We start from the raw sequence: 15,829 nt of genomic DNA on the forward strand, positions 1-15,829 counted from the left end.
CAGGGGCCAATGCCTTCTTTGCTTCTTTTGGCGTGGCTGGTGTTCATCTTCTCTTTTCGTTACAACTATTTTCATTCTGCCATCTCTCTGCGTCGTTTTTTCGTTTTTTTGCTGCTTTCCCAAACTAATGACAACTTGGCAGTCACTCCAATGGCCACTTTCCTTCTTTTTTTTTGGCTGACTTCTTTTCTCTATTTCCTTTGTATTATGGTCACATAACAACTGGTTTTCATATTTCAGGTAACTGACACATATACAGAATGACGGCTGCTCCGTACAACTACTCTTATATCTTCAAATACATCATCATCGGTGACATGGGCGTTGGAAAGTCTTGTCTTTTACATCAGTTTACGGAAAAGAAATGTGAGTTTACGGAATAGAAATGTGACATTCATCATCGAAAAAAATCAATCAATCGATGCAGTTGTTTGTCTCCAAACAAACAATTCTGGTTCTCTCGGTTGATCAGAAAAAAAGAAAACCGCCGATGTTTTTGCTAAACCTGTTACTGTTACAAAATAACTTTTCAGTTATGGCCGACTGCCCGCACACAATTGGCGTAGAATTCGGAACCCGGATTATTGAGGTCAGCGGACAGAAAATCAAGCTTCAAATCTGGGACACCGCTGGTCAAGAGAGATTCCGAGCAGTCACCCGTTCCTACTACCGTGGAGCCGCCGGAGCACTGATGGTGTACGATATGACACGCCGTTCGACGTACAATCATTTGAGCAGCTGGTTGGCTGATGCCAAGAGTCTGACGAACCCGAATACGGTGGGTAATGGGAACAGGTGTATGCACCCAAAGAATAATTCTGATTTGTGATGTGTGGAACGTTTCTAGTGCAAAGTTTTGCTGGAATCCAATCTATATTGGTCTGGTCATTCGCGTGTCTGGAGAGCTGCTCTTGAATTAGTGCAACATTTTTTGATTAAATATGAAGTCAGACCCCAAATACCCTAAATACCAAAAACATCAAGAACATATCTAAAAATTAGTCACCATGAATTTCATCACTCAAAGAATTCAATTTCAGGCAATCTTCCTCATCGGGAACAAAGCGGATCTTGAAGACCAGCGTGATGTGCCATATGAGGAGGCTAAGGCGTTTGCCGAGGAGAATGGGCTCACTTTCCTTGAGTGCAGTGCTAAGACGTATGTTTTTCCGTTCAAAAGAATTTCCAATAAATTTTATTTCAGTGGCAGCAACGTCGAGGACGCCTTCCTGGAGACTGCCAAGCAAATTTACCAAAACATCCAGGATGGAAGTTTGGATTTGAATGCCGCTGACACCGGAGTGCAGCCAAAACAAAACTTGCCACGTGCCGCTGAAAACAATGGAAAGAAGGATTGCAACTGCTAGTCGTTTTCTCATTTCCCACATGTACCAAGTTTGTCATCCGATCATTCCTCTTTGTAAACCCTTTTGTACTGTACCTTTTTAAATTATTCATGCCGTCTATCTGTATGTTTTAAGAGCTTAACCATCAAAATCAGAAAATGCCAGAGAGCCTCAATTTTTGCTCTAATATTTGGGTGGTATGGTTGTTTTTTCCTGAACTTTTTTTCCTAGTTGCCTGTCTTTTGCATGTAATTTTTAATAATAAGTTAAAAATCTTTTAATCAAAAAATTTGTAAACACTTGTGTCACTTTACTTACAACTCCCAGTCTTTTTCCTTCACTATCATCATCGAACTGTGAATCGATCATAATATAACACTTTTTTTTCTCAAACTGCATATTTAGATGAACTTTCTTCCTGTTTCCTGTCCCCTATTGTCAAAAAACCGTTTACACCAAAATCCCTCCCCCACTGAACTTTGTGTGATAAGAAACATCCATTTGATTTCCCAGAAAAAACCTGAGTCTGTACTTTGAACATCAAACCGTTTTTTGTCATTTTCCATAAATAGTTCTTGTTTCAGTTATTCAGGTTATTCGGAAAGTCACGAGTTTTGCAGTCATGGCAGATTGTGGAGTAAGATTAGAGAGAAATGGAAGATGGCTGTATTTGAAATTTCAAAACTGGAAATCTCATGACAACTAAAAAATGTGTTTTGAAAACATGAACAATTTATTAGAAGATTAAGAAATATGCAAAATTTTATACAAAAAGTTTAGAAACAATAATTTCCCTACATATACTCGGATCAGTTAGGTTCCCAAAATACCTAATAATCTGGAAACGTCGATTTATCAAAATCGAACGAACGACGGTTGTAACTGGGATTTACATATTTCAAAACACAAAGTTTTACGGTCTATTATCGATGGAATGCGTAAAAGTGTGCGTTTCTTTTGGACTTGAATGAAAATATAGAATTCCCAAACGAAAATTGTTTTGATGAAACGGAAACAATTATACCTTCTCGTAATCATTTCTGTGCTTTGTTCCTCCAGAATAGAAAATTATATCAAACACAGAATTCTTATTGAATTTCAGCACAGCACTTCCAGAGCCACGACTTCCTGACTCCCACGCTCCCCTTAAATTTTTTCTGACTAATCGTATGCGTTTTTTGTATCCGGTTACATCTGAAAACAAATCGTCATCCACGAAGAACGTCATTCTTTACGGATCATATTGCTGTGAAATAACAAGCATTATTTATTCAAATCCAATTCGGGTAGTTTTAGATTAAGAGGTTAAAAACATTACATTGCAACAAAATATTCAATTACAGGAGAGAAAGAAAGAAAACACAACGAGATGTAGCTGCGATAATACTTAGAGGACCAACCCATCAGAATGGGGAACAATTATTCAGGCTACAAAAGAGAAGAGAGGTTGAAAACGATTGAGGTATCCTACCGTGGCAAAAAGACAAAAAAAAAGAAAAAACAGGAAGAATCTAAGAGCACTTAGGACAAAACGAACAAACGATTTTGGGTATTTTTGATACCATTGAAAACGAGTTAAATATTATACAATACAATGTTCTTGTTAAGCAAGAATTTAATTGGAGGGGGGCATTGATTGCGCTAATGAGGTAACAGTGTGTCTAAAAACATGATTTCTTGAATCACGGCAGAAGAGAAATTAGGCGGTCACGAAAGCCTTGATGACCATAGTGAAGATGAGTCCTGAGACGATTCCCGAGATAAGGAAGAATCCAGCCATCATTCCAGCGACTTGAGCCTTCGATGGATCGACAGTCTTGGAGGTGTACATCATGGCGAGTCCGGAGAAGTATCCACTTCCAAAGCTCATGGAGGCAGCGACGATCACAAAGAGCCAGGTGGATTCGAAGAGGACTGGGAAGGTTCGAGTCTCCGGGAGGTAGTTGCAGAAGGCGAAGAATGGGATGTAGAGGAGACGGAGGTAGACTGGGATCCAGAGCTTGCTTGGTTGAGGCTAAAAATTATTATGGATTATGACGGATTAGGGATAACTTCAGTATAATAAGTGTAAACTTACCCATTGCTTTCTACCGGCGACAATCGATCCGATAAAAGCGAACACGTTGAATTGAAGGAAGGTGGTCACGTCCATGAAGTAGTTTTCTGAAAATTTAAATTGTTAGATTATAGCATCTACCATTTTAGCTTACGTGGCAATGGGAAATCATAGACTCCTCCTTTCTTCTCATCCTTGACGTACATCATAACTCCTGGAAACACTGAAAGAGTGACGAAGAAGACCAAGAAGACGTTGATGAGTTGTGGGAATGCCTCTTTGAAGGTGGCGACGTAGGTTGCCATCTTTCCCTTGTTGTCAGCAGCTTCCTCGTTCTTAGCACGTTGTCTCTCAGCGCGGGTACTGTAGAATTGGTAGAACCGTTGCTTCTTGAGGATCAGGAAGGAGACGAGACAGCAAACGAGGGTGATAAGAGCAATCAAGAAGTATGAGAAGGCACGATCCAAGACGTTGCGGGTGACAGCCTTAGTTGACATACTGAGAAGAGTGACGAAGGTTCCGCACAAGTTGTTTCCGATGATGACAGCGTTGGTGTACTTGAATGGAAGCTCCGAGGCGAGACCGAAGATACTGTTCTGGTAGACTCCATTGGCTCCGTTTAACACAATAATGATGATGATTGTGAGGGTAAAGAATCCGGTGAGCCCTGTAAAAATGTTGAAGTTTTTGTTCTGTCGAGAGAGATAGACAGATGTTTGAACTTTTCATCTCACAATCTCATTGTCAGAGAGAAAAAGTTCAGTTACCCTTTCCACTCACATGTGGTTGTCTCAACGTAGATGAAGACCATCGTGGTGATAACGCAGACGGAAACGATGGAGAGGCCAACACAGATACGGCCGGCGAGTCCTCCTCTGGAAATTTGTACATACATAACTTTTTGGTAAACTGCAATTCAGCTAATTACCCTCGAAAAGTACAGACTCATCATTATTTTCATCAGTAGTAGAACCTTCACCCTTTTTGAATCAAGAATAAACATTGACACCTCAGCCAATTCTAATCTACACCTCTCTTTTTCTAATCAACCTCTCCAATCTTTCTTAGACCAACCAACACCTTCGGCTGTCACAACTTTTGCCGAATCAATTCATCATACTCTGGCGGCCTCTAACACTTATCTCACTTGCCACGAGGTGAATAGGAACAGTTTGGGTAAAATCGAATGATAAGAGAGAAAATGACCTTACTTGACAACAATGAAGATGTTGAGAAGATTGAGAAGAAGATTCGGCACTTGCGAAGCAATCGTTTGGAAGCTTTGGAAGTTGGACGAGTAGACGGTCGGGTCACCGGTCACCACTCCGGTATTCATATCGATCGTAGAGTTGGCGAGCATTTTGTACGACTCGAAGTACTGAAACAGAATGGTTTTTTTTATTGTGATAACTAAAGACTGGAAATATTTGTTAGCGTAAGCACACGAAGAAAAACTTACATCGTAGGAGATGGTGATGAGCATATTCCATGGCATGAGAGTTCCGATTCCGTGAAGCAAGATGATGAAGAAGACGAGATTATTCTTGTCTTCTGGAGCCACTTCCTCGACTTCGACTTCCGCCTCCTCGACTCTTTTTTGCTCATTGAGCGGTTGCAGTTCCGTAGCGGCTGACATATTACCTGAAAAAATGGACTTGAATGAAAAAATAGCATTGGTGTGACAACAGCTACAAAAGAAATAAATCAGAACGGGATACAAACCTCTACCCGCTGAGGAAAACGGAAAACACCATTACCACCGCGGCGGCAAAAGGTAAAAGTGAAAAGGCAAAAAGTGAATACATATGCTAAAACCAGTTGCCAAAAAGATATATACCTCCCCCCCACCTCCACTGATTTAAAAATGGCGGGCAGAGACTCAGAGACGGGGAGGCGAAGGGTCATACGAAGGGGCACATACGCACAGACGAATGGCGAAGCAAAAAATGAGAGGGAGATGGGGGGAAAGAGGGAACGCGCAGGCAGACAGACATGCAGATGTCTAATGTCCACCACTCGCGGAGGGGGACCCACACTGTGTGTGCTCAAAAGAATGGAGAGATTGATGAGTGACGTCAGTTTTACTTTGCCGACCGACCGCACCGATCGGTCAGTGATATATGCGTCTTTGTTGGGTGGCGATAAAGAGTGTACGTGCTCTTTTCCGATAACGATCTTCATCAACTGTAGAATGGCAAATATATAAGTTTAGATGAAAAGAAGAAAAAAATCTGTCAATATCATTAAAGGTAGAGTTTCATAGCAATGGCAGAGATCTCTGCTTCTGCTTCAATACCAAATAGCTATCAGCAGGAAGCGGATAAGCTAGAATTTTGGGATATATCAAACATCAGAAGATTAGAAAATAGAAGATTTCATCAGAGAACAAATGACGTAGAAAAAAGTACCTAACCAATGATATATGAACCACCGACAGAGGTCAAACTCATGAGTCGCGAGAGTGTAAAGTGAGATATCTGGGATATTATTAGCTCAGAGCAAATAAGTTCCGTCAAAACATTTTCACAGTTTTGAAGAAGTGATCCAAAAATCCCAAAATAAAAGAGATGTAATCAATCAAATACTTGCGAAAACACTAAAAGTACATTCCCGACTCATCAAACACTCTCAACTTCCTGTCTGAACTCTATCGGAGTGTAAAGTGAGTGTCAGAGGCCAAATGACAGCTTCATGATGCATTGTGCTATCATTTGATTGGGGGGACGCGCTGCTGCTGCAACAAAATGATACGTGAAGGCCTGTGTTTTGCAAAAGTACTCAATTTCTTTTCTCTGATGTTTGCCTTGATGAAAAGAAAGATGGCTAGGTCAGACAGTAGTGGCAAAGCGCAAATAAATGGAATAGCTCTGGCTTGAAAGTTTGCCGTTTCTTTATTTTTCCTACCAGCCCATGCGATTCGACGGCGACCATACGATTTGCGATGAAAATTTTTTTTAAAAAATGAAAGAAAAAGAGATAGAGAAGAGATGGTGAAGATGAAAGTGGCGAATGGATGATCGAAGATGTGAGAAATGGAAGAAGGGGCGGAGTCAGGGAAAGATGGGCGGAGTGTTGAGTGCTCTAAAAGAGCAGGCACGTGGAGGAAAGTTCAAAAGAACGAATGGTTGCTTGGAGCCTTGAGGAGAGTTGAATAGCAAGTGGCCTTTCTAAAAGGGCATATTGAAATTTGAAGAGGAAACGAGAAAAATTAGGAAAAGCACCTAATAACGAGAAAACAGGCATATAATTGTCATCATCAACTCAGGATTGGTAAAAAACAGTCAATCTAGAAAAATCTACTTGGAAAACTGTGCTAGTGACATTTGAAGTCGGATAATAGGCATATCAGTATAAAAATCGGTAATGGATACTAATCGAAACTATTAGAAAACTTAATTATAGTAAAGTACAGTACTGTTTTATGTATGTACAACTAGGCAGACGCTGATAATATCAATTTCGTCGATTTCAGAATCGTAGTATGGTTTATTGATCATATTTCACATGAATTGTGATAAACGATCAAGGAACAACTTTTTTGAATAGAATAATACATTTTTCCAACAAAAGATTGCGTGTAGAGTGAATGTTCTCAAAAATCTTTTTTTGCAGCATTGAAAACTCAAAAGTCGTAAAGAACTTATAACAGGAATGCTGACCATTCAAGATGAGAACCACTTGTTTTCTTATCAGTAATGCATCTTCTTACATGAGAATTAACACTGATTATATGGTTATACAACTCTCTGGTACCACGTGAGAACTATCGTAAATGTGTTGAAGAAAATGAAGTACATAGGTAACAAAGAGTTCTGTGACAGGGAGAAAGGTGGAAAAGTGGAAAGTGGACAACGATGAGTCCGATTCATAATGAGATTATGGAAAATAGTAGTGAAGGTGCACTTATGCAGAGTGTCAATTTCAACGTGAATGACAGGTTAGGCAGAACTGACCGATTTTATGACTGTTTTTAATGGGATAGCAGTTGCGTTTCAAATTGACATGTTAATAAGTTCATATATTTATATTAGATTGTTACTCCGGAAATTTGAATCAACGTGTTATTTCCTGAATGCTTTTTCCTTTAACTGAACTTTGCCCGTACCCACTTGCCACATAGTTTTAGACATTCAATCAAATATAATGGATGATTGTACTATTACAAATTCAATCAAACACTTTCCATTATAAAAATGATAAAATTTTGGTTGGAATCTAAAAATAACTCACAAAGAAATTTTTTATAACAGATAAGGTAGCAGTTTTGAAGACTACAAAAAATTCTGGCTGATTTAAAAAAATCTTTTGCTGTGCAACTGTTCTGGGAGAAGACACCTTCTTTACAACCTGAGATGTTAGATTTTCCTTTCTTATTATGATATCACACTCCATTTTAAATGTGCTCCCTCTGCGAACAATCTTGACTCTAGCAAATCTATGTCCAGACTTTTTAAATTCCATTGCGATCTTTGAGACATTACACTATACATTACACTAGACATATTTTCCAACCATGCAAAACAGCTGGACGCTGTTCTGTTCACCATATGTCTGACCTGACCTCGGATGGTGTTAGCAATATGTTTCTTTGTGTCTGACCAACACACGCACCAAACTTTGCAAGTGTCGCGCGACGAGGTCAACATGAAGCCTGTCCAGGACAGATTCTTTCGACGGTCACGTTGTAATATTGAAGACAGAAATGTTCACACGAATGAGCAATGTGAATCAATACCATTGTGAAAGGGGGAACAAATACTTTCTGTCATTGAAAAATGTTTCTTGTTTCAATGAAAATGGGGGAAGTGCAAAGTGCAACAGTTTTCCAGAGATAACACCTCGTGACATCCAGACTTCCAGACTGGCGACTTGTGAGCGCTACAAAACAATATTTTTCTGCACAACAGTGAATTTCCAATTCAGACAATCTGAAGTGATGAATACTTTTCACCAGGCTCCATTGTTATTATTCACATAAAAGGAATTCTGAAAAGAAGCTTCATGTTTAAAAACCCGGAAATTCTGGAATGGTATAATGTTTCCTATCATATTTTCTCTCTTTTTTCTAACGTCCCCTGTTTTCGGACAGTCTGATTATGAAGATTATGAACAATACGAGTATGGCGATCCAAACGGGATACGAGTAGTGTTTCGTTATCTTGAAAAGCACCCTCAGTTGATCACAAGCATAGTGATTGTAAGTAAGAATCTCGAAACTTTTTCTATCGTTGTTTTTTTTAGAGAGAAGATCAAATCCTCAATTATGAAAGTGGGGAGTGTCTACAGTATGACTATATACGATTCAAATGGGTGGACCGGAATAGAAAGAACCCATTTCCGGATATAATCAACGGTAATGGATTTTGTACAGTGGTGAAGTAAGTGCCGGAGATTTTATGTATAAGAAGAAATTTTTCCAGATGCGACGATGTCTTTGGTCCGGCTGAGAGTGTAGTGTGTTCACAATATTTCTTTTACTGAATTGTATGTGAAAAGTTGATTCTTTGATTCTTAAAAGCAACTTAATGTAAAAATATGTATTTACATCAAAATTAAAAAAAATACAATCAATACAAACCAATTTCTAAAATTTCTAAATTCGACCATCATTATCACAGAAATGTGTTGTTCAACCCGGTTTACGGCCACGTATTCTAAAGCTAGAATAATTAAATAAAATAACAGACAAATTAAATTAATATTCAGTTTCATGAAGATCTTGCTGTTTCATCCACTCTTTTTTCATCACCACTTTCAGCCATTTCTCCAACGACTCGATGACCATTTTGATTTCTTTTTCTACTTGAAGTCGAGTTTCCTCATCAATTCCGGGTATCCGTCGTTTTTTGACATGAGGAGTAGCGCTCCGCCAACGTCTTTGTTTGGAACTCGATTCTTGATTCTGAGTCTCTATAGGTGAAATTTCTTCAGATTTCTCTTCGTGTAATTTTTCGGTTGTGGATGTACTGGCGGATGTGTGATCGTGCTCACATTTTCTACTTTTCCGTTTTCCAGAGGTGTTTTTCACAGGAGACAGGTTTTCATCGGTTTTCCTCGGCCCAGTTTTCACAGGTGTTTGTGTGACCAAACTAGTCATCGTAGCGTTTTCGATTTGATTCGCATTGTTCTGAAAATTATACCATTGACATTAGTTTTGTTTCCAGACAGATTATACTCACTGTTTTTTGCTTGGTATCAGCTTTGCTCTCTTTTCTCGACTTCTTGTTCTGAGGTAGATCTTCTGGTAGGTTTTTCTCAGCTTTGTCAACAGTTGTTTGCGATAGCGGTGCCGTGCGTGAATTTTCCTCCAATAATCGGGTGTCATCTGACTTTTTGGATCTTGACGTATCTTGACTGTCGTACAGTTGTGGGTGTGCACTGTCTGAAGTCTCATTTTCCAACTCCTGCTTCCCCATTTGTGATTTTCGTTCATGTTGTTTCTCTTTTCGAACATTTTTGACCTTGCTTGACTGTTCTTGTCCATCTGGACTCTTAGCAGTTCTAGTTTTGCCGCTTTTCTTCGTTTTCTGAATCAAAATTTTCATATATTTAGTTTCCCAATGTTTATAACTAACCTTTGGTAGCAACATGTTAGTCAAATCCTCCAAAATCTGTTCCAAATCACTGACATGTTGGTGTAAATCTTCTGGCGACACATCAGTTTTTGCGAGGATTGCAGCAGTTTCTTCTTTAGAGAAGACTCTCAAGTTTTCTTCTACTGTTTTCGGTTTCCCTTCAGCCACGTCCATGGTTGAAATTTGTTTAGCTGGAGGCCCTTCATCTAAGGGAATCTTATTGCATTTGTAGTTTTCCTCGAAACTTTTCTCAATCACGTCCCATGCCTCAGAGTACTTGTCGTTCAAAATGTGACGGAATTTGAAGAACTGTAAATTTAGTTTTTAATTATTAAAACTTTTGTTTTTTGATTTTCCAGTTTTAATTGTTTTACTTACATTAAATGGAGACTCCGTTTGTTGATTATCTGCAGGGGATCTATTTTTATCCTGACGTTTACGATACATCAAAATGTATGGCTCGTTTTTGGCAACTTCAGTGTCGTCATATCTTGTAACTGTTGAATCGTCGTAATGGTACCTGAATTTAATATTTAAAATTAAAATTTACAAGTTGTTAGCACCAAACTTGTCAAATATTGGCCCGATCGGCCCGGAGTTTAAAAATTTGCAAATTTTTTTCACAAATTTTTTAAATCAAAAATAGTCAAAAATTCTGTCTACGCTTGATTTTGATCGATATGTAAAAACATAGTTGAGAATTGGAGTTTTTTGCAAAAAAAAACTTTAAAATTTCAAAAAAGTTCAACTTTTTCTACTGTTACCCGGGCCCGGTCCGTTGCAGGTCTGGTTATCATCACCTACCATTGATTCTCCTGCTCATTCAAACAAAAAGACACATAGTGACCACAATCAATATTCCGTCCGACGTGAACCACGAACCCCACCAAATCATACACTTCAGATTCTCCACTTGTCGTCCATTCGCCAAAATCTTGACTTCGAAGCGGGAATTCAACTATTTTTCCTATCTTGCTACACCCGTAGACTGTGTGACGGAACCGTTTCAATTGGATGAGAATGATTTCTGGCAGTTCCTTGGCTTTGACCGTTTTTGTGGCATCCACCAGTCTGGATAATATGAATTTTTGAAAAATTGCAAAAGATAAACTCACCTTTCACACTTTCTGCATGAATACTGATTTTCACCACATAGTACCGAATTTTCGAAGAACATATCGAGACATTCATCCAAACTGATTTTATTCTTTATTCCCTTGTTCACAAGAAACCCCGGATCGATGCCTTCATAGTAGCTTGTAGATTCATCTGCGGGTGGCACAACTCGTTTTTTCTTTCTCACTTTCTTGGTTGGTTTGTAGAACATATCCTCGAATTCGTTTTCTCCAACTATTGGAATTGACAGGTCCTGAAAAATAATTCCGATAGCTTTTTATTCGCAAACTTATGTTATAAAACTAACCAAAAAGTTCTCATAAGTGAATGACCGATATCCACATGTATGACATCTAATTTGATTTTCCAGCACTCCGCGAAACAGCGAAGATATTACAGTTTTTGTGGTTCTATCTTGCAATGCTATCAAATAATCCGCATCAGGGTTGCCTGTGGCAACAGAACGTTTTTTGTTGTAGTAGTCCTGGCACACTTTCAGGTCTCGATCCAAAATATCTAGCAGACTGCGAAGGAACTCGCTGGCATCTTGTTGTTGGAAACACTCAAACTCAGGCATCTCAATTCGAATACACTGAAATTTACAAGAATGGTATAAAAATAAAAATGAAACACGGCGAAATTCGGCAACCTACTGATATAATATTCCATGGAGACGCAAACGGGCGCTTGAGCGGACTATTCATAATTCTCTGGTCGATTGCCATTTGGATTACTGTTTTTGGTACATCCTTTGGACACTTCCCCCAGCCACCAGGTGGTGTCTGTAAAGAATCAAGTATTTTTCTTCCACCCAAGTTTGCTTACCAATTCTAGCAGGTACTGAACAAGTGGGGTGCAGTGACCAAGAAGTTGGAGCACAGAATTCAGGTAACAGGTATTCCCATAATTGACGTATCCAGTGACTCCTGAAAATAAATTTGGTTATTAGACTCGTATTTGGTAATGACTGGTTTACCTTTCAGCTGGAGTGCTTCAGTTTTTGAAGATGGTTTTTTGTTCTTTTTTATCTGTAAAAATTTCCGTTTTTCAGTTACTCTGTTAGTCATTTTACCAACCTTCACTGAATGCCTGTGAATAAATTCTTCTATCGAAATCTGTGCATCACATTTGGTACAGGTTATAACTTCATACTCGTAATGCACTAGAGCCGGGTGGTTCTTGTTCTGAAAAACTCGCAAGTGAAACTTTCTTACTTCCCTCTCTCACCGTCATATGTGGCATAACGTGTCTCAGATTTTCACAACAATTAGATTGGTCCTTTCGCAGACATTCTGGATGAATACATGAGAATTCAGCAGGTTTGTTACATTCCATACAGTTGTGGTGGTGTTTGAGTGCTCTTATGAGGAGTTTGGCATTTGAGTTTTCAAAGTGAATGCACCACTCTACTTCTTCTTGTTCTTTTTGTGCTTTTTCTTCATTATCTTCTTGTTCTGCTTGTTCTGCTTGTTCTACCCGCTGTTCTTGATGTGCTTTGTCATTATCTGGTTCTTTACTGAGAGGTGGTTGATTCTAGAAAAAACTAACAAGTTGAAAGAGTCAAAAGTGAAAAACTTACCAATTCGTGAACAGTTGCCGTCTCAACCTTATTTTGATTATGGTCATTGGCCGAGGAACCGGAAGAGCTTGGTTGTGGCTCCGGAACTGGTTCAACTATCTTTTCCGGATGAGGTGGTGGTGGTTTGTTATTGTTGTTGGTACTGGCTTCCTTGTTCTGTTTCCTTTTGGATTTTCGACCCATCCTGGAAAAAAAACAAAATAAACAATACGCTAGATCAAACAATATAGAGGAAAACAAAGGGAAATGTGATAATTTGTAATACAAAATCACATATTCAGCATTGTATCTTATCGGTATGGTATTCTCTTATGATTAAATGTGAATGTTGAACACGTAACAAACATGATCTTATAATTGGCAACACGCTGAAATAGAACAACAAAAATATCTTTGCAGCATGCTATAAATACTCGCTACCGTGGGAAAATGTTTGAAACTTATTCATAATTGAGTTCAGAAGGTTTAGCAAGACAAATAAGAGCAAGAGAGTTATTCTATATCAGAGTTTTTGGTGTGATATAACCACAATAATATAAATAAATGCGTATGTTCATGGACGGGTCAAAGTATGCTGAAGACACCTGACAAGAAATTTAAAAAATCATAATACACAGAACTCCAAAACACTGGCTTCTTTTTCTTAAATACAAAACTTTAACAATAAATTCGCTTATTTAAGTGAAGTCTCAATACAAACGAGCAATATTTATTAACGATTACTACACAAAGAAGAATATTCGACGTTCATAAGCGAGACACAATGACAACCAATGTATTAGTAGAGAGAGTGCAAGAGAAAACATAGACAAGCAACGACACTCCACTAAACAACAGGCACTCACCACATTTTTGTTCGGTACCTATTTTTGTTATATTTTCAGTGATTTAGCATATTTAGACTACAAAAAATATAAAAATTTGTGTAAGACTAGTAAGAAAAATATCTTTTTGTTTCTTTCGGCAAAAAATTGTAAGGAAATCCGTTTTATAAGAGAAAAAGCGCCGGTTGTTAGTTTGCCGAGTCGTGTTGTGCAAATCAATAGTTTTCCATCAAACCATCTTTGTTTCTCTGGTTTTTCCTTTTCTTATTCATTTTTTATAAAACGTTTCACTAATTTAATCAAGTATTATTTCAGAAACAATGTTGGGTAGAAAGATCGCCGGTACTTGTCTCCGGTCTGGCGTGCCGTCGGTCACAGCGACGTCTTCTACTCCAGTTTCCCAAAAACGCAACTCTCACACTATCTGGTACCCGGATGCCAAGTTCGAGCGTCAATTCAAAGTGAGTTTTCATTGAACTTTATGAAAAATTATTGATTTTCCCCCCATTGCAGACCGGAGGTACCCTCGGAAAGTTGTGGATGTCGGAGCGCGTTTCGGATTTCGACGAGAAAATCGGACTCGACAAGCTTGAGAAGTTGGCCTACACAGATCCGGTCATGAGTGACAACTATTCCGGAAAACAAAGGTTGATTAGATTTATTGGTATCGTTCTAATGTTTTGTTTTACAGAGAGAAGAATCTGGAGAACATGATTCTCAATTTCGGACCACAGCATCCAGCTGCTCACGGAGTGTTGCGTCTCGTTCTGAAACTTGAAGGAGAAGTCATCATCAAGGCTATTCCACATATCGGACTTCTACATCGTGCCACAGAAAAACTTATTGAGCACAAGACCTACACACAGGTGAGAACAGTCGGAAAAAGTGGTGTTCAACTGACTGGGAGGGCACCGGATATTTCGCCACAAGACATTTTGCCACCAAAAGTTTTGCCACCAATTATAGGAAAACTTCGAAAGCTTTATAGAGGAAAAAAACCATATTACCTTATTTAGCATAATCCACACGTACTAGAGGTATGTTGTATCTCTATAGAGCTTTGGAAGTGTTGCTATTATAGGTGGCAAAATGTCTGCTGGTAAAACGACCGGTGGTGAAAAGTCTCTTTAGCCGCTAGGAGACTACAAACTACATTTCTCCAAATTTTTGAGTTCGGTTATCACATTTTTCCGATTTTAGGCCCTTCCATACTTCGACCGTCTCGATTACGTCTCCATGATGTGCAACGAGCAAGCCTGGTCGTTGGCTGTCGAGAAACTTTTGGGTATCGACATCCCGCCAAGAGCCAAGTACATCAGAACACTCATGGGAGAGCTCACCCGTATCCAAAACCACATTATGGGTATCACCACCCACGCACTCGACGTTGGAGCCATGACTCCGTTCTTCTGGATGTTCGAGGGTAAGTAAGCTTGTTTAGGTTACCAATTACTTATTCCTGTTTCAATTGTTTCATTTTCAGAACGCGAGAAGCTGTTCGAGTTCTCCGAGCGTGTCTCTGGAGCGCGAATGCACGCCAACTACGTTCGTCCAGGAGGAGTCGCTTGGGATATGCCAATCGGTCTTATGGATGACATCTACGACTGGGCCATCAAGTTCCCAGAGCGTATCGATGAGCTCGAAGACATGCTCACAGAGAACCGTATCTGGAAGGCAAGAACCATCGATATCGGACTTGTCTCTGCAGCTGACGCGCTTAACTGGGGATTCACTGGAGTCATGGTTCGTGGATCTGGAATCAAGCAAGACGTTAGAAAGACCCAACCATACGACGCCTATGACCAAGTTGAGTTTGACGTTCCAATCGGTACCAAGGGAGATTGCTACGACAGATACTTGTGTCGTGTCGAAGAAATGAGACAATCGTTGAACATCGTCCACCAATGTCTCAACAAGATGCCAGCTGGAGAGATTAAGGTTGACGATCATAAGGTTGTGCCACCAAAGAGAGCCGAGATGAAAGAGAACATGGAGTCTTTGATTCATCACTTCAAATTTTTCACGGAAGGGTTCCAAGTCCCACCAGGAGCCACTTATGTTCCAATTGAAGCGCCAAAGGGAGAATTCGGAGTGTACCTTGTGGCTGATGGAACCGGAAAACCATACAGGTGAGTAACACTTGAATCGGTTGACTAAAACGTGATAAAAATAAGTAAACTTTCAATTTCAGATGTTTCATCCGCGCTCCAGGATTCGCTCACTTGGCTGCCGTCCACGACGTGTGCTACATGTCGCTCATTGCTGACATTGTCGCTGTAATTGGTACTATGGATATTGTGTTCGGAGAGGTCGATCGATAAATACTCAACCCT

General features: G+C 39.4%; 5 protein-coding genes across 5 annotated transcripts; 3 read left to right on the forward strand and 2 right to left on the reverse strand.

Annotated features, from left to right (window-relative positions):
* Positions 1-260: 260 nt before the first annotated feature.
* GCK72_025514 (uncharacterized protein) lies at positions 261-1,367 on the forward strand (the record flags this gene model as incomplete). The annotated part of the gene is made up of 4 exons (XM_003106161.2): positions 261-366; positions 534-778; positions 1,041-1,159; positions 1,205-1,367. The coding sequence occupies 4 exons, from the start codon at positions 261-263 to the stop codon at positions 1,365-1,367; spliced, it is 633 nt and encodes a 210-aa protein (XP_003106209.1).
* Positions 1,368-2,990: 1,623 nt separating this feature from the next.
* GCK72_025515 (uncharacterized protein) lies at positions 2,991-3,408 on the forward strand (the record flags this gene model as incomplete). The annotated part of the gene is made up of 2 exons (XM_053736367.1): positions 2,991-2,995; positions 3,135-3,408. 2 exons carry the CDS (start codon positions 2,991-2,993, stop codon positions 3,406-3,408), a joined length of 279 nt encoding a protein of 92 aa, XP_053579933.1.
* On the reverse strand, positions 3,046-5,038 carry GCK72_025516 (uncharacterized protein; the record flags this gene model as incomplete). Its single annotated transcript, XM_003106250.2, has 6 exons — positions 3,046-3,360; positions 3,424-3,509; positions 3,557-4,069; positions 4,183-4,277; positions 4,614-4,780; positions 4,862-5,038. 6 exons carry the CDS (start codon positions 5,036-5,038, stop codon positions 3,046-3,048), a joined length of 1,353 nt encoding a protein of 450 aa, XP_003106298.2.
* Positions 5,039-9,097: 4,059 nt separating this feature from the next.
* On the reverse strand, positions 9,098-12,855 carry GCK72_025517 (uncharacterized protein; the record flags this gene model as incomplete). Its single annotated transcript, XM_053736368.1, has 13 exons — positions 9,098-9,529; positions 9,582-9,929; positions 9,978-10,286; positions 10,356-10,497; positions 10,782-11,048; positions 11,093-11,346; positions 11,401-11,685; positions 11,747-11,875; positions 11,919-12,019; positions 12,070-12,121; positions 12,170-12,277; positions 12,321-12,626; positions 12,673-12,855. The coding sequence occupies 13 exons, from the start codon at positions 12,853-12,855 to the stop codon at positions 9,098-9,100; spliced, it is 2,916 nt and encodes a 971-aa protein (XP_053579934.1).
* Positions 12,856-13,816: 961 nt separating this feature from the next.
* Positions 13,817-15,817, forward strand: GCK72_025518 (uncharacterized protein; the record flags this gene model as incomplete). Its single annotated transcript, XM_003106134.2, has 6 exons — positions 13,817-13,957; positions 14,010-14,143; positions 14,188-14,362; positions 14,697-14,919; positions 14,980-15,625; positions 15,688-15,817. 6 exons carry the CDS (start codon positions 13,817-13,819, stop codon positions 15,815-15,817), a joined length of 1,449 nt encoding a protein of 482 aa, XP_003106182.2.
* Between the last annotated feature and the right edge of the window lie 12 nt (positions 15,818-15,829).

The sequence above is a fragment of the Caenorhabditis remanei genome, chromosome X, assembly GCF_010183535.1.
Source record: "Caenorhabditis remanei strain PX506 chromosome X, whole genome shotgun sequence".
Classification (NCBI taxonomy): Eukaryota; Metazoa; Nematoda; class Chromadorea; order Rhabditida; family Rhabditidae; genus Caenorhabditis; species Caenorhabditis remanei.